Source organism: Glossina fuscipes, unplaced genomic scaffold, assembly GCF_014805625.2.
Source record: "Glossina fuscipes isolate IAEA_lab_2018 unplaced genomic scaffold, Yale_Gfus_2 221, whole genome shotgun sequence".
Taxonomy (NCBI): domain Eukaryota; kingdom Metazoa; phylum Arthropoda; class Insecta; order Diptera; family Glossinidae; genus Glossina; species Glossina fuscipes.
The window spans coordinates 2,687,585-2,707,370 of NW_023998564.1; the positions used below are offsets into that span (position 1 = coordinate 2,687,585).

At 32.8% G+C, this 19,786-nt stretch overlaps 1 protein-coding gene across 13 annotated transcripts in view; it reads left to right on the forward strand.

Moving 5' to 3' along the window:
- LOC119642247 (matrix metalloproteinase-14) overlaps window positions 1-19,786 on the forward strand; it is a 74,915-nt gene that overhangs the window by 23,583 nt on the left and 31,546 nt on the right. For 12 of the 13 annotated variants that reach the window (XR_005247984.1, XM_038041313.1, XM_038041319.1 and 9 more), the window contains exon 2: window positions 1,631-1,956. The exons of the other annotated variant lie outside the window; for it this stretch is intronic. Coding sequence is in view for 11 of the 12 variants with exons in the window: in XM_038041313.1 (XP_037897241.1) it covers window positions 1,756-1,956 (201 nt within the window). In the remaining variant the exon portion in view is untranslated. The remainder of the gene's footprint in view (window positions 1-1,630; window positions 1,957-19,786) is intronic. 13 annotated transcript variants of the gene reach the window in all.

The following is a 19,786-nucleotide window of genomic DNA, read 5'->3' on the forward strand; positions in this document are numbered from 1 at the left end:
CCCGCATAGCATTTTATATTCAATTGAATATAAAATGGTTATTGGTTGGTTTAACTTTTACAATCTCATTAAAGGTATTTGCGTTAAGAGTTCTTAACGACTTCACTTGTTGGCATTTTTTAAATGCCATCCAAAATTGAAAATAATGTAAATGAATTCATATAAAGGTAAAGATTAAAAGAAGCACGCGAAAATAATAAACTACTTAAAAAGCAGATTGAAGCAGAAAGTTATCTTTATTAACTATAACCTAAGATATATAAGTAAAGTTGGCAAACATGTGCAGTTCCTTTTGGGCGTTGCTTGGTGGCCTTTTTTCCGTAAAGTTGTAAATTTATACGTTAACAGTTAAGCAATTGCGACTATTTTACCGTAAGCAAAATTGAGCCATTCCTAATTATAATTTGAGATCTCTAGTATGCTAAAAACTATATTACACAATTTCGTATTTAAAACTTTTAATTATTTTTTTTTTTTTTTTGGTTGGGCCTCTTCCACCCTTCCTAATGAAATTTTAATCCCCATAAGAATGGAGACACCGGGATAGGAAAGGAACGGCTACGACTCTGTCTAAGGGTTACAAAAACAGATAAAAATTTTCAGAGAAGTCATAAAGTAATCAAATTGTCATTAAAAATGTGCAACAGAATGTGATTGCATCCCTATTTTGACAACTTCTCCATTTACAATTTAATCATGTTTATATGGTAATTAGAGGTGTTCGTTCATTCACGTTGATTTTTATCTACTTCGACTAATCTAAATGGAATTATTGGATTCTTATAGCTTAAACCACTTCTGGCTGGATTATATTGTATGAATTCGTATACACGCAATGTCCAGAAATACTTAAGATAGACTTACACTTTGCTCCATCGAACCAGTTTTATTAATCAAAATTAACAAATATAAGCATCTCTATCCATATTTCCATCTGTTCACTTGTTTATCTGCCCATATATCCTTTGACTGGTACGTCCTTCTGGTCTTTTGCTCGTCTGTCCGTCTGTCCATCCGTCCATCCATGTGCTCATCTGTCTGTGTCCCCATTTGTGAGCACGTCTGAAACTTGGTACGTTAAATACTCTAATTCATGAAAGAACTACAATAAAAATGGGTTGTATCGGACTATTTCCACGATCACTGCTCATATGAAATATTGAAATTTCAATTTTCATTTGTATTTCTGACAACGTATCAATAAAGTGTGGAAAATTCGTGTGGAAAGCAACCCCTTCCCGGTAGAGAGTATTTTTAGTCTTTTATAATGAAAACTGTATTTTGACATTAATTGTCATTGATTTGAACTACCTATATCTATTTGATCGATTCCTAAGAGTCCGTTTAGCATCTCTCACAAAAAATTGGCTTTGATGTGGCAAAAACACTTCATTTTTAATTGTCTCTAGTTAGGGAAACTGCAATGTATTAAGCGAATTCCTGTCTAACAGTTGACCTTGCCGAGCCATAACATTTTAATTTGTTTTACTTATATTACTTCGAAAATGTTCTGACAACATTTTATTTATGACAATTTTACTATGTGTATGTAAATGTATGTAATACAAATAAACATATAGTTTATAATAATTTGTATAATAACCATAATTTTTTCTTTGCACCCTTATAGCTTAATTTGTGCTTTTTACGGGAAGTGTGCAATACGAGAAATTTGATAGAAAAGCTTGGAAACAGCTTAGTTTAGTTGAAATATTGATAATTAACTTAAGCACATTGTTCAACGAAACCAAGTACATGGAAATCATCATTATTGAGTATCTAACGCCGCCAGCAACAAAGCGACGAAATTTTGTGGAAAGAAGAAAATCACCCACCAACAATTGCTATACAAAAATGTTCACCCGCCAAAGTTTTGTGTTCTTAGTATTAGCGGTTTTATTAGATGTAATAAGCAGTGTTTATACAGGACCAGTTTCTACCACCACACAAGCTGAGGTAAGTAAACATTTGTTTTTTTTTTCTATCTTCAAAATTTGCGGGGAAGTTACCTTTACGGTTTATTCTTTTAAAACATTAAAAAGATCTTTTAAATTCCAAAACATACAGAGAAATTATAGTAGCGTCAACTGTGCAAACTTACATCGGTCATTCCAAATTTTTTGTTTAGTTGTTGATGTATTTGTTCTGTCTTCCATTTGTCTTTAAAATTTAGTTTATACAATGGATGCAGAAAACCTGTTTGAAGAAGAAAAATTGTTTGAAGAACTCAAACCAATAAGAATTTCCACAACTCTTTCAGATTTAGTTATGGCTCACTTAATAAGACATTTTATTAATCAGATATATATAGAATCGTATAAAATTAAATTAGTTTTAATCTTCTTAGTAATAATATACAAAAGAACTTCATGAAATTAATGCTTTCCTGAATTAAAGATTCTTCGTCGAATTTTCCTGCTGCAAATTTATCCCAAAAAGGATTGTACCTGACCTAAGGTGAAACTAGTAAGACCATAGTAGGACAGAGCCTCTTTATATCATTTCGCTCATTCGAAAAAATGATCCGAACCGAATCATTTTCAATAGGATTAGGCCAAAACCCGTCGGTATACCAAATTTTATCAGAAATTGAAAATCAATACAAGAATCCATGATTTGCCGGACGGATAGGCTTGGATCAATTCAGAAAGTGATCGGTACAATGAAAGATAGCTTCATCAAAAGTCATTCTGAATGTTGCATACACGTGCACATACTTTATATGCTCTTATACCACAAGTGGTGGGATTACACATGCATTTTGAAAATCCAGTTTTTCTTTTTATAATAAAAAGCGTTTAACCATTAGCATGAAAAAAGTAGTAATTTAACGAAGAAGGAAACTGACTTAGTATCAATATAAAGCAAATAAATTCATTGTGCAATAAGCATTTATATATAAACTCAGTTTGCTTGTTAACAAATGTGGTGTAACGTTTCTAATGTCGGCTCAAATATCATAATTTTAGACTTTGTGCATATTTTGTTCATTTTCAAATAATGCAACCATTCAACGTCATCATCATGATTATTTTCAGCAGGAATTGTCTCTTTTTACAAAACATAAGCTGCGAACAATTAAAACCATTACACTTAACTTTAAATAAATGTTAAGGCTAAGGTTAATAAATATATAAAAAAAAACATATACATATATATATATACATATATATATATATATGTATATGGGAGTGTCTCTATCTATCTATGCTTATTGCAGTCATACAAATACCTTAGAACAAGTCACGGGTATATTGAATGGAATTAAAAGCCAAATTAAACATGCAATTTTTTTTGCGCAAACTGCTGACAATTAGTGATATTAGGATTCATATGAGTTTTAAATGGTACATATATACATATATGCATTGCATATTAGACGTCAATTTATTCGGAAAACGTACAAGTTCAACACACAGTAAACACATTCAAAAAAACAAGAACTAACTTATGTAATACAAATCTTATCTGGTATCTAAATTAACTTGTATAATATAGGGTGTGTTCGGTGTAGTGGGCAAGATGTCCGACGTTTAAACGGAAAGCCCATCATCGATTCCATCATCCTTAGTGCCTCCACCGAAGTATAAGAATAGCACAAATACAACCTCTGTAAATTAAAAAAAAAAATCTAAAACTAAAAGACTAATACTCACATTCAGGTAGTTGACCATTTTTAAATTGCTGGTCACCGAAACTGCAATTCGTCCTTTCAGCTACCTTTTCTATAAATCGGTTTTTTATCGCCTAATTTTTTATTAATGTATAGTTCTATTGCACCCTAGGCAATATGCTTTTAATATATCCCACATCAAAGTATCGATGACCTCTGCCATTGAAAGTACGTATGAGCTAAGAATATGGTGTTAGCTTGAAGTGCAATGGTTTATGCTGGTACATTCATAAGCAAGTGCGTCAAGTACAAGTAATCGTGCTTAAGATTAAGGCTTAATTAGCTTTCATCGGTGACAAGAACTTCGGGTGGAAAGTAATAATTTTCTCTATTGTGTGCACCAAGGACTCAAACCGCTTTGGCCCAAGATTTTAATTAGTCTTCATTTCTTTAATTAATTATTATTATCTGCTATGCTTGTTCAATTTCACCGCAAAAATATACTTTTGCTAGAAGCATAAACAAAAATGCACATCACTGTCGACATTCTCGCCTACAACCTCAGTTACGGTAATTTGTGAAACTTATGTGTATGTTACTACTTAAAAAGTTCTTAATTATATTTCTGCTAGTAGAATGAAAGTGATATTTCTGTATAAAATCATAAGAGAAAACACGCAAAGTACTATATCCGGACTTATTAATGCTTGCAACCGGGAAATGAAAATTGGTAGGAGAGGTCGCGATCCTGCACGAATAATTTTATAATGACGTTGTGCGTATGTGGCGATCATCCCAGAAAAAAGATAAAACCGGAATTCACTTTTGTTAGGAATTGCTCCGCGAATTGAACAGTGGAGTAAACTTATGAGTTCGAACTTCGTGCTCTCTAATTGCAAATTCCGATTTCGAATTTACGTACATAATATGCTTTTGAAAATTTCCAATCAAATGTCGTAAACCACGACAAAAGAATCCGAAATATGCTATTCTTATAACTATAAATCGATTCAAAAAAATCAGAGAGTTTGAAACGTGGGAAAGATTGCCCTTGTTACTAAACATTTGACTATTGACTTTTGCCTCAGCTGAATTTCTTACAGGTTATAGCCTCATAGCCAAGCAGATAAAAGATTCGACTAACAACTGGAATTTCTTGGATTCAAACCTCAGTGGAGTTTGAGTATATTTGATCTTAGCTATGGTGAATGGTCAGCCGATAAATATCACTTACTGATTTATTAAATATTCACTGCAGCACGTCTTTGACATTCTAAAAGTACTAACGGATCTGCTAAAACAAGGAATTCAAATAAAACATTAACACAAAGAAATTTATATTTCTATACATGTATAGAAGAGAACATGGATTGCCCGCTAATACATTGTACATACCATCAACAAGTAAAAGAAAGTAAGCAGGGCCCACTATTAGATACTCGATCAACAGCATCCTGCTTAGTGCACTTGTTCATGTAACATGCCGATATACAAAATTTCATCCAATTATCTCAAAACCTGTAAGTTCATTATAAACATATAAGAATGACATACCGACAGACAGGCTTTGATCGACACAAAAACTAATTCTGGGTGTTTTGTACGTCTACACAAACTTAGTATAATGATGTTAGGGCATAAAAATTGTCCTATGTAGGTGAGTTTTTAGAATCCGAGAATATCGTAGGATTTGTCCTGCTGTTCAATAATATGAAAAAGTTTCGTATATATAAGCATGTAAACAAGTTAAGAAATGCACATTTGTGAGATAACATGCAATTCATTAGTATTAACTTCTATAATAACCGAGGGTCACTGAAAGTGAAAAATAAATTATTTTATTGTGTATTTGCGTTATTTTTTCATTTTTATATCCATCACTGAAGGATGAGGGGAATGTTCATTTTATCAAAATGTTTGCAACGGCCAGGAAGTAGCATCAGAGACCCCACAAAGTACATATATTCTTGATCAGAATCGATTTAAGCCTGTGTAATCCCTGTTGTAAAAATTCTGCTGAACACAAAAATGAAGCTGTCGGCTTCAAATTTGGCAGAAGCATTGGAAGTTCTTACACGCGGGTTGGTATTTTAAATGGTTCAATTCGGTCGAAGGCCACGCTCACAGTATCGCGTAAACTGAGAATACCTCTGGTTTTCAAAAGGAGTGAAAATGTATTTTTTCCTCATTGTTCAAAAACTACGGGAAATAAATATAAAAAAATTTGAATGCCTATTCTATGGACGATGCTGTAACATTCGTACAAAAAAATGAACAAAATTGACCATCCAAACATTATAGTGAACCAAACTTAAATTGTTTTTTCACGACCTTTATAACGCGCAGAAACAAGCTTCAAAAACCGTATAGAGTATACAAATTTTTGGTCAGTTTCAAATTTAGAATACATCCAAACATACTCGCTTGTTCATCTGACCATCCGCCTGTTTGCGCAACTTTGTACTATTTGTGGTAAACGTTCTCCCGTTAGCGAAAATGAAGATATTGCCTACAAATTTGTAAAAGAATTTGGAATTTGGCACGCCTACAACGCTCACACGCGTATACGACGACGTTTGCTGTGAAAATAGAAAAAATCAGCTGCGCCCACTCCTTATTATGGAGCATGAAAGTTTTGTTGTTTTATTTCTTTTGCCTTTTTTAGGATAACGGTGATGGGTGTAAAAATTTCGTTCCAAACGAACTTAACTTTTTTACTTATTTTGGATGAGTGCTCTTATAAGCTTTTGTATACGCCTTTTATATATTGTAAAAGAATGTGTAATCACTGTTCATGAACAAGATTGTGTGTATGAGCAACAGACACATATATTCTTTTTTTTTTGCTGTTGGAATACATTGACATCTAAATTATTATTAGTGCTTTTGTAAATTAAAAAATAAAAATCTTTCAAGCTGTACAATAAATTCCATGATTCATAAAAGATGTATTTCATGTTCATACACACCAACTAAATACATCTCACCATCTCTGATAATATATACAAAAATTTACAAAATGCTTTTTTATATAATAATAAAGGGCGCGTCTATTGCCCGACCATGATTATTGAACTTACAAAAGAATTTACTGCTCACTGCCGTACTTCCGATTAATATCTATCTCTACTATACATTGTTAGTTGACGTACAACAAAGCCAAGTCGGCAGACCCGGCCCGAAGTCGCAAGTCCTCAGTCGGAGCATACCATATTTTAATTACGATAATTGTGCGGTCGTAGCTATAGTGAGTGCTCGTCGGTAAACGCATAACACTTCCTTACTGATCAACGACCCCCTACCCCTTCTCTCCACAATACTTTGTGGCCATCACCATAGATACACCATCCACCGTCCACCCTATATACTAATAGGTGGCATCCACTGACCGATTGGCCATATTTATATATATATACACAAAATAAAAAAACAAATGTAAGTTGTAAATTAAAAATTTAACTGCTGTACTTGTGAGTAGCTAAAGTAGCCACGAAACATAGTTAAGCACTCGCATGTTGACATAAGAACTTTTCGCTCTTAATTTTGTGAAAATTTTGAGAACAAAGGGAATAGTTTCTCTTAACTTATTTTAAAATCTCGCAGCGCCTGACTATACACATGTACATATATATGTACATATATATATACATTTTGAGGTATAAAATTTTTTTCTAAAATACTATGTAAATAATTTAGATGTTCCAACGATAAACGGTTTTTTGGTTTATTCCAAGCGTCACCTAACCAACTCCGACTACGAAACATTTTTCTTCTCGAGTTTTTGCCCATTTTTCACTGGTTTTTTTTTCTATTAATTTCGTTTCAATTTTTCCGCCTTTCAACCACAAATGCAATTTTATAATTTTAATCCGAAAACGTTCTTCAAATTACAGCTGATTTTGGTATTGCGCATCTAAATGGTTTTTTTATAAATTGAAAATAAACCGACACGCAACTAAATAGTTGTGTTTATAAATTGAAATTTACAACCTGTAGTATACGCCAATCCGTAGTTCGACAGAGAGCAGTAAACTCTTTGGAAATTCAACATATATGTGTATATTCTCTGCCATCTCCAAAAAGAAAGAAAAATTTATGGCTAAATGCTGGCTATAATGCGTACGTAATGTTAATAAACCCGTGAGACGGTACACGTTGACACCTACTTGCTTGTTTCTTATTGAATAATTTACACAATAAAATAAAAGTTTTATTATATCGACATTAAACAAAAAGAAAAGCTTATCAGAAATGGGTATTATTTGTTTAAAAGCAATAGCCGTATTCTGAGCAACATCACAGAAACACCACAAATATTAATATTTTTAGTTCCCGTCCTAAAAATACCAGAAATTGGGCTTTCTCTCCGTATAAGGCTTGCCATTTATGATAACTCCGGTATGTGTTAAGACCAATGCGATCCAAATTCCCTGCCGTCAATTCTTTTACTAAATTGATGCTATGGACTAACTTTCATCATAAAATATTAAAAATTATGCCTTCTTCTTAGGTGCTTACTATTTACGACAAATCTTAATTTAGTAGCGAAATAGAGCCATGTGCTTCAAATTTGATCTACTTAGTTTTTATGTCAAATTACTATCATGAAAAAATTTTCATCATAAAATATTAGCACATAGGCTTTTTCCACATAGAGATTCCTTTTACTGCAGTGCTATCCAAAAAATAGATCCACATAGTCAAATACGGTAAGGTTGATATCTTCGCCCATTTGCTATTATGAACCAGTCTGTAACATGAAATGTTGAAAATTAGACCGTTTTACTGTACAAATATTCAGGTATCGTAGGAACGATTGTATGAAAAAGCGTTCAAAAAATTAACCCAGCGTAACCAAATATTTATTCCCTTTTTACAACATCGAAATACTATTACTCAGTCACTTTTGTCGAGATATTTTTAAAATTGCAACTTTTTTCCATATAACAACTCTTCAAAAGTAAGCTATTGTATGGGAAAGGGTGATCGAAAAAGTGTCCGCATACGAGATTTATCTCAATATATCTCAAAGATTGCAACCTGTAGTTTGAACGAAGAAAACATCAGACGGACAAGAAAATTTATATTCAGATAATCGATCAATATAATGAAAGATGTTGTACGTCCTTCTGGCTGTTACACTGATTATAACCTGGTATAGGGTATAAAAACACAAATGCTCAAAACGTCTCACAAAAAGCTACGATGGACCCTATCCTAGTTTCGTCTTAAGCCGAATAAAGTTTATTCTTTTTTTTCTTACCTTTTAAACCTCCTTTGCCTTAGTTTCTTCTTAACACAACTTGTACAGCGTTCTTCATTCAATTTTGGATGTTAAGTAAACGATTCGAAATTAAACCGTCTCATGGGTACTTCTTTCCTCAATTTTAAAGTTAATAAAATTTTTTACATACGTTTCTATTTAATTACAGATATTTTTCTTCTGCTCATTTGTACAGAGTCATTGATTTTTATTTTTCCGAATTAAAATGCGTGTAACATGCAAGCATGAAATTTTTATTCCCTTTTCTATTTAGAGTTCAAAAATAAAATGAATAATACATGCACGTCCGCCACTAGGGAATTCAAGTGTAATTATTTTATGCTTGAGCTGAATCGTATGGCGGCCAGAGGCACCAATGTGGAAACAATCACAATTTAGTTTGACATTTATGTAAACCTGAATGCTTCCTAAAATGCAAATAAAAAAGCAAATCTTTATATATCCCAAGCCATGGAGGATTCTAAAGGCCTAATAATGCGTTTTACAATTACGTTTTACATTTATGCACGATAATTTCACGTCGGGAATTTTTTTATTAAGCCCAAGACATTGTCACTGTGTTTTATGTGTGAAAGCTTTTATTAAACGTAAATCTTCTATTAGAAGGTTTAATATTCCCGCACGTTGTCGGCTTATAGTTACAAAAGTATCATTGCTTGAATCTTTTACTCAATCATCTTAATTAATTCATGTAAGCTGGCTACTTTAGTTTCACATCTATACCATTGGGTGATAGTGCTAACCAATTTATTCAGAGACTAATAATGAGAAGATAAAAAACATAATTGTGAATGCCTGCTTAGCATTTATATGCAAGAAATGATGGAAATTAGATTTGAAATCAATTGAAATTTAAAGAAAATAAATACAATCTCCTAGTACGTATGATGCCAAGAGTTTATAAGAATCTATATGAAACTTTACATACATGTCTTCTGTGTAGATTTTATCAACTTCATCACATATCTTGAACGTTCTATGTCTCTGCTAGTTTGCTTATATACATAAGTTCTATGTATAAGTTCTATATACAAAACGCACTGGAGCTTTTAGTTCTTCTTGCTGTTTTGCATAGTTTTTCAACACTTACGCTCACTTTCACTCGCTTTATCACTATTTTGATAGTACTTGAAGTATAGAACTCGAGGAATTGTGAGGGAATTGGAAATGTTAATATTAGGTAGCGTATGGCTACCTAATGTTAACTGGCTTAAACATCATTCGAACAAATCCTAAAAGCAAAAACACGGATCGTCTGATAAATAAACGTTCGAATTGGCGGCATTATAAGCGGGCGGAGTAATGAAAGAACCCACCTGATAATGTATGAGCTTACTTTTGCACGCATGTTCGAACTTGTAGATACCGTTAAAAAGAGTACGCTTAAGAAGGAACAAACAGCATGTGCGGATAATCAAAAGCCAAAAAACATGAACCAATGGTCATGAAAGGAAAGCTTTGTGCACTTGAAAATTGATGAAATAAATTGTTTATGGATTTGCCCATAATCTACATCTATATAATCTATAGGCAGACGAATAGAGTGGAAAAATTGAGAGAGTGGATGTATGGACGGACAAAAACCTCGCCGAAAGTGCGGACAATAAAAAGCACAGAAAATTGAGATGAGTCGCGATGTCAATAGCCGAAGGCAATGAAAATGCCTTCTTCCAGTGCGACCAATTCGAGTGACAGATGAATGAACTGCCTTTGTGGCGATGCGCATACCGGAAAATCTACAGAAACACAGGAGCTAGTTAGTTGTTCTTATAAAACAGAGACGACAAGCTGTTAAAAACGCTTGCCAGACCTTATGGTTGCAGAGCAGTTAACGGTCCAAGATTCTCGCGAATGATCAGCAGCAATTAATTGCGTTATTCTACTAACAAAATTTATGTTCCGGTACTAGAGAGCTCCATTAGCAAAGTTAAGTATTGACAAACTAAGAAAAAGTAAAAGAAGCCCAACTCAACGATCTTTCCCTTGGTAGAGGAATACTTAGCTATGCCGCTACGAGGTCAATGGCTAGGGAAAAACTTGACTTGAACTAACGGGCATGCAAAGGAAATGGATAAAGCAAGGCAAGAATAAATTCAAACTTTTTGCCATAGACTTTCTAATAAGTGTTTCTACGTGTTATAAAAGCAATGAAAAAATTTAAGTATATTTAAACTGCGATGGTAAATGTAAATAACATAGCAATAAAAACATATTAATCAGTGTATTCTTCAAGATTTTCAATCGTAATGCATAATTATATTGCTTTTGTTTCATTTCTATTCCAACGAAAAAAAAGTTTAATTTCTTTTTTTTTATTTTATTATAAATGGAAAGAATTTCATATATTGCATATACGAAACACAATAGAAAATCGATTAACACGTTCAAAAAAAGCGGAAATCAAACCTTGATAAAAACCACAACAACAATAACGAATAAGCTCAACTGCAATTAAAATTATGTGATTTTCTATTGAAATGCTTTCAACGTATAGTATAAAAAAGCAAAAAGAAACAAAAAAATAAAAATAAATAAATAATTTAAAAAATTTTTTTTTTAATTTTTGTCTAGAATGAAAATGTTTTCATTGGAGAGAATTTAGTAAAATTTTTTTTTTTGCAAAAAACAATGACAATAGAAACGCATTGGAATCGACAGTCTGGCGATGATTGTTCATCCAAGTTCTACCTGTTTGTCTGATTATTTGGGAACCCAGTCTGTCTGTCTGTCTATCACCAAATAAATCTTTTGGTTCGATTTAAATTTAAAGTTTAATTTAAATTAAACTTAAAAGTGACAGCTTGCCAAATCCCCCGGAGTCTAATCATCAACCCGTTAAGCATTTTTTTGGCCTCAACAATTACAGCAACTAACACGACTAGCACGCAACATATAATGTAATTTATTATTAGTTCATTTTTAATGAGTGTAGCGTAAAAAAAAAAAAAAAATTAATTGTAAATGTTCATGAGTTCAGGAGTAACGTAATATATAATATATATATATACATATATATATATATATATATGTATATGTATGTGGGGCGCGTAGTTAAAATAATTTCCCAGTAACCCATCCAAATAATAATAATAAATTGCAATTCGACATTGTGCGCTTCAGGCACACTCCCATAATATTCGGTGTGTGCCAAGCTTTAATTTCTGCTTTTATACAATATACGTATACACCTCCCCTCCCCCACCTTCCATCACACTGCACATCTTCGCTTTCGTTGTACTCTTAGCGACCAGACAAGTAAATAAATACAAACGCGCTTGGTTAAAGTGTATATGTTTACGTTTACGTTAAAGTATGTTTATGTTCAATAGTGAACAATGAAACCACTTGTTTAAGATATGTGCTTCTAATATTAATTAAGTTTGTTTAACCCCGCCCTCGTTCCCGCTTCGACACCTTGTTTATTAAGCATTAGTTCTCCGTAAAAGGCGCTCATATACGTAACCATTTAATCTTTTCAATTTAAGATGAAAAGCAGAAGGCAATAATGAGAAGTTTTTATGCTAAAGATAGCATAAACATGAATATGATATAATAAGTAGATGTGCTCATAAGCAAAATGAAATATGTACACCATGGAACAATAGCTATTAAAATTTCGGGTGCAATTCTTAGAGTTTATTCAGCATGAAGTACGTAAGGAAGATAAGATGTTCGGGTTAATATTAGTTTTTAATATATTTAATTACAACTTTTGGCATTAAACTAATGGATAAATAATTCGTGAAACATCTTTCACTCCAAAACAGCTTGGAGCTTGTCGGACGTAGACAGGGAGACAGCTAGCGCCGAAAGATAACGTAAATGTTTGAATTTTAATTATCTGAACGCTTAAGATATTTTAAAACAGCTCAAGTTTAATAAAAGCCATCCTCTTTAACTTCAAAGTGTAACGGTTATAAAAAAGAAATCCCAGATAAATATTTAGGATAAAAAGTAGTGATCTATGTGAAATATGAGTTGTTACTTTTATTTGCCGCTTGGCTTACTAGGTAAAAAGTGCGACCATCAATTCGTCGTACTCGGGTGCAATTGCCAGTGCGGTTGAAAATGCCTTAATTCCGATTGGTGTAAGTTGGCCATATGATTGGCCATGTACACTTTCCAGGCTGCGTTCACAGGCTCTATCCATATTTCTCTCTGAACGCTACTTTCTTGTTACGACTATATGCAGGGAACACCGTCTGCGTGACGAGCCATATTTATAAAACAGATATAGATAATTTACGACCACTTCTGTTAAAAGTGTATAATTTATGTATGCAGGTATATGTATCAAACCAAAACCCTTATTGAGCGACAGAAGCGATCGTAACAGAACTGCTCGTTATCGTAAATATCTTTAGTTTACTCAAGTAGAGTTAGTTGAAGATTGGCTGAGAGTCCTTGAGTTTTCGAAAACCTTTTACATGATTTTAGAACACTAAACAAAACGAATCAAACCACACTGAGCCATGTTAAAATTGAAAATTAGTTAAAAACACTATCATCCTACTTTACCTGGCATTGCTTGTACATTTTTTCGTTCTTACTCGGTTTTCATTAGAAAGGTTTTTAATTTCAACTGACAAGACAACCTATCCACCTACACGAGAGGATGGATTTATGTATAAACCTTTAGCTTTTAGTAACAACATTTTGCAGAACTTTATAATCGTTGTGCGACGAAACATAACGATGCTACAAGTAATCGATTTTTATCCATCTTTTCATCGTTGATGGGTCAATTCGGTCCCTGTTAAAATCACATTCAATGTTTAGTTCAGGTCTTGATTTGCTCAATGCCAGCAGCATTTAACGAAATAAAAAAAACTAAAGCAGTTTTGCAAAATTTTTGACTAAGACATTTTCAATTTCTTTCTTTTTTCGAATCATATTCGATATGTATTTCAAGTCTTGATTTGATCGACGTCAGTAGCGGTTGATGAATCAAAGAAAACTAAAATTTCGCACTCTTTACCTTAAAGATTTCTCGAGATTAGCGCGCGTATATGCTGCGCCTCTTCCGAAATGAAACAATTAAGAAAGTTATATTCGTTGCGGACCGAATCTCGCATATCCACCGCTATGGTTTTCCATATCCATTTAGAACTAATTTATTTTTAGGCAGTTAATATATCTTCGTTTGAGGAATGTACAAAATAAACATTCTGTTTTGTTAATAAATAAACGAAAAACCTCTAAAAAGTGAAAAAAATAAAATTTAATCAATTGTAACTTTGTGTGGGTATGGCCGATTTTTGCAGCGAGTAGAGTGCTTCGTAAACTAAATGTGGACGAGCCGCAAACTAAATTTGAAAGATCTGTCGGAGTTTCACTCTACAATTACCTATAATCGCAAAACGTTCGTGCTGTTGATAAAAAGTCGAATTTATAATGAAACCAATGGCGTCAGCGAAGATAAAAGATCACTTTTTTAAATATAAACCGGCTACACATTGAATGTATCTATGAAAGCTTCATTTAACTTAACTAGAAATCTTATGAATGCATCACGAATCATATGCGCGTGCTCTCAGCGAACTCAGCTACATTTAAGCGACTTTTTTTACTACTCGCATTTGATAATAAACATAACATAAATAAATGCATGATGATAAAGGAATGAACGAATAAATGAATGAATTAATTATTAAACGAATTGCCGAATGACTTCAGAAATGAATTATTGAATGCAACAAATAATAAATCAATTGAGGGATAAGTGTAGGAAAGCATGGTAGAACGAATAAACTAATGAATTAATTATCTAATGAATCAATGAATGACTTATTAAATGAATGAATGAATGGCACAACGAATAAATCAATGAATGATATAGCAAGTAAACGAATGAACAACTGAGTTCAGAAAAACAAGCCGCAATGAATAAATGAATGAATCAGTTGTTAAATTAATCAATGAATGACTTAATAAATTGATGAATGAATGAATAAAAAAACGAATAAATGAATGAACAAGCGAATGTAGGAAAGCATGGCGGAACGAATAAATAAATAAATAAATAGACAAATAAACAAATAAATGCATGAATAAACGAATGGAGGAATAGGAGAATAAATGAATTAATAAATATCTGAATAAATGAATGATAGAATGAGTTAACAAACAACAATAAATGAATGACTAAGTGAGTAAATGAACGCGTATGAACGAATAATTGAACGCAGGCACAGTAATATTAATGATAACAATAAAACACTATTGGAAGAATGTCTACCTCTCACCTGGAAGATCTCATCCGGATCGATTCCTAACGCTGCAGATTTATAGTTCCCTTGTAATGAGTGCCAATAGCTAAAAGAAAATTTTCGAAAATATATTCAACAAAATTAACGACGTGGTCAACCGAAGAAAGAGACACAACAGTATCAATTTGGTTCACATGCCAGTAGCGTTGGTCCAGTATTCCTGCAGAAGATAGAATCGTGAAGTTGAAATGCTGCTCTATTTAAATACAGACAGCAATTACTAACCCAAGGGACAACATCCAGGGGCAGTCTTAATATACGCATTTCTCTATTATAAATTAAAACTCTGCATACCTTAGAAGTGTAAGCGAAATAAAGAATATAATTACCATAGCTATGATGAAAGATGTGGTGAAAGAGGAGGTGGTATAACAATAATCATTAAAATTATTCATTAGTTCTTTTGAAAAATTATTGCAAATGAAGCAAACTGAACATGATTAGTACTGGCCTTATGAGGCTGGAAATATCTTCGCTTAATTTCTATTCATATAAAAAAAAACATACTATTTTATACAATTTAAATACCCGTGTGTTTATGTTTATGTTCTAAGGAGCGGAGTTTCAGTCAGTGACCTAAAACACGACCTAAATAGTTCCCATTTCTTTAGTAGTATTCGTTCGTACCACACTCTCTCGTATTTACTTACATTCTTTTAACCTCTTTCCATGCTTCACTCAATTGTCGTAATTTATATTCTTTTACATGTATATGGTTTTCCGTTTCATTCCTTGTACAAACTCTTTGTAATTTATTTATGTCCTAACGCGTGCATTTGACCGGAAATTTCTACTACAAAGGGATAGCAATCGTATTTTACATAGCAATCAAAAGAGTCCGATGCATAGTCTAAATCTAAGTGTAAGCAACAGCGGTTTTCCTCAAAAAAGATAATTAAATGAAAAAATGAAAAAATAAAAAACCAAAAAAAAAGGATATTGATTAGAATTTGGTAAACGAGAAATGGTAACAAGTTGTTTTGAATTGATTGAGTGAAGCAACCGTCAAATCCATTTCGAAAGGAAGATATATTAAAAAGATCACATAGACTAGCAGGTAAATTTAAAATTATGTATTTTCTCTTGCTGATTACGCAATTATTACCTTATTGGTAAGGCCATTATCGGTAGGTCAGGAAATCTACTGTTACTACACATTAGCACAATTTCTCAAAGCTATTCACATTCGCTTTCTAAATGTGTCAGAAATAAAAAAAGAAAAGACATGCAAAGGCAAAAGGAAAACGGATCAAAGATAATAGGTACATAAAATGAAAATTATGCAAAATAAGCTAAAGTGCAATGCATTTTAAACATTTTCAACCATCTGCACGTCCAATTTCCTGAAAAGAAAACAAAGCATTACAAAAAAAGCAAATTCTCGAAGTAGTTATCCCGTACAGCTAAGACACACATCACCTAATAGTTCACATTGCTCTAATATGAAATATTTGGCATTGACACACAAAATAATCAATCCTTAAGTTAGGTACTAGACCAATAATTAGATCTTGAAGGATTGTTTAGTAAAATTGATAGTTAGTCGTTATTTATTCCTTATTCCCATTGTACAAAGCTCGCGTAGAATCTATCTTTAAGGGTTAATCAGAGATTTTTCAACCTATTGTATAAGAATGGAAGCTGTGCTCAATAGATGAGCGAATCGAACTGATAAAGTCACATATTCTTGTTAGGCATTTGTAACGTTTCTTTAAATAATTTTAAAGTGAAAAAGTGGCCAATAAAGTTGTCCATATCGTGCAGACGAAGTGACATAATTTTTCCGTTTTATTCGAAGCATAAACAATGGACGTGTTACGGTTTTCAAGAAACCGCCATGCAGACTAGACAAACTACAAACATTGACTATCAAGCTGAATATCCATGGCGACAAACTACTGAGTGTAATGTATTACGGTAGTTCGAACGAAAGGAAATCCGCAGTAAGAAATGCTAACAAACAACAATTGTTACAATTTGGACGAAAAGCGGGCGCTATATACTAAGATCATGACATCGTGTGTTTTCGCCCCCATGTAGGAATACTCCCATGCTCTCATTCAGCAGCACTATGCTGGAAGTTGCTTTACTCCTCGATGTTATTAACACACAGATACTGAATCTCACCAAGCGCCATCATCAATGGATGAGTTATTGTCTTTTCGAGGAGGGCTTCCATTTTGATGGAGATAACCGAGAAATGTGTTCCTTTAACAGGTGGCATCAAATGACCCACACAAGGGTATATTAAGTTTGTCCGGATTTATGCAGATCTTAAGCACCTTTGATTATATTGATCGATTATGCCTATCTAAGCTTGCCTATCTGTTCGCCGCATATTCATCTTGTTCTTTCGTATTGAACCTAATAATTTTTCAGATATCTTGACCAAATTTGGTGCCCTAATTTTGAATGGCCATCAAATGTTGTTTATTAAGCGAACATAGAGTAGTGTAGAATATTTAGCGGTGAGCCTTGCCCCTCTCTATTGTTTTTTATTTATTTTTATTTATTTTAATTCTACTTATACATGAAACTCAACTAAATAAATAACAGTCGAGTTCAATTGGCACTTAAAGCAAAACTTATATTAATTAATAATGAAACTTAGTACAAGTACAATAAAACAAATATGAAGGAAAAAAAACAAAAAAGAAAAAAAGCATGTACACCATCAGCATAGAGCCACACTTACAGCCGGTACAGGGCCAAATTGCAAATAAACTAAGCCATCGCAAACATGCATAAGCTTGGCAACCGATAATAGTTAACAACAATTCATTTTCGAATCGTAACGACTTTTTAAGGTTAAAAGCTAGTTTAAGTACGACATAGGTAAATCGCACGTATTAAGCAATGTTGCTTTAATGGACTTTAAAGAGTTTGATAATGAGAATAAGTGATAGACGTCATTTAGGTTCTTGCAAACACCTCTGAGCAGATTAAACAGCTCATAATTATATTTACACCGACTAAACTTAACCAAGATAAGTGTCTAGAGAAGCGGTTAGGGACATTAAAGCTTATTTCACCAAGTAATAAAGGCGAATCAATAGCACCATTTATTACTTTGATTACAAAGCAAACGCCAAGAACAAATCTACGTTTCTCAAGAGACGGTAAGGACAGCAGAAGCAACCTATTTTCATAGAGAGGAAGAGAGGCAATCGGATCCCAACCCAAATTTCTAAGGGCAAACAGCAAGAATTGCTTTTGGACAGATTCAATTGAATCTACATAGCACCTCTATGAAGGAGACCACACATCAGAGACATACTCGAGTGTGGGTCTAACCAAACACATGTACAGCATTTTCGTAATGTAGGGATCATCAAGCTCTTTGGACCACCTTTTTACAAAATCAAGCGCAGACCTAGTTTTGCTTATCGAGAGCTCAATATGCAAGTGACAACGTAACCTATGGTCAAATAGAACGCCTAATGTGTGATCGAATCGACGTCCTCTAACTTATGCGAATCTATAAAATACTGAGTAATAAATGACTTTCTTCTGGAGAAGGAAAGCTTCTTACATTTACTCAGATTTAGTTTCAGAAGATTCAAAGAGCACCATGCAACAAAATTACTTTTTACTTACTTTAATTTTAATTCATTATTATTGCTATTTATGTAATTACATTACCATTAATTAATTAATAATCAGTTAATAAATTAATATCGCGATTTTAAACTTCTATAGGAAAGCTTTATGGCCTTAATCTGATGTGATTTAGAAATTTTCAATTCATAAAATTCTTAACCAGTGACTTAGTATACCAGGACAATGCAAAAAGATATATTATTAATAATAAGCAATAATACCCCAACAATATGTTAGTGAAAACGTAAGAAGTCCAAAACAAGCAGAGAGGGAGAGAGAGGCAGATAGAATAGTATTTTAAAAAGCAAGCAGTGACTGTTTTGTTTATGTATATTTTGCATGCATATGCAAATATGCAAATGAAGAAAACAGAAAGCCTATGTTATGAGACGAAAACTTCAATAAACCCGTTAAATTGTACGGTCATATATGAAGACAAGTGGTTTTAATATCCATAAACCTTTTTTTTTTTTTTCGTATTTGTTTTCAACACAATACTATTATGCAACTTTAACGTTTGATGACTATTTTTATGATTTATTGATTCAGCGGTACGAGAGTATGTAAAGGTATTTCTTCTTCTTCTTTTCCATATTATGTTGTCAGAAAAAATATATATATAGAAAATGCACTTGTCATATATGTCGTACGTGTCAGATCAGTTCTTCCAATTATAAATTGCAATGACACATGAACGTTGCATTTGCATACAAAATCAATTTTTTTTCCTTTGTTTCGCATATACCAGAAGCATTTTATTGATTGCTGTGGATAGTCAACACATTTGTTAATCTTTCTCTCTCTCTCTCTCTCTCTCGAAACGTAACTAACTCTCCATTATTGGTCGTTCACATTTTAAAAATTTTCATTTGAGTTATTATTCAAGTGCGTTAACGTTGGTAGCTTTCGAATAAAAAAGAAAAAAAATCATCTACAAACCGTAAATGTGTACAACAGGATATTACAATTTAAAAATCAATATGATTACTATTTTTTTTTGAGTTTGTAACTCATTTACAT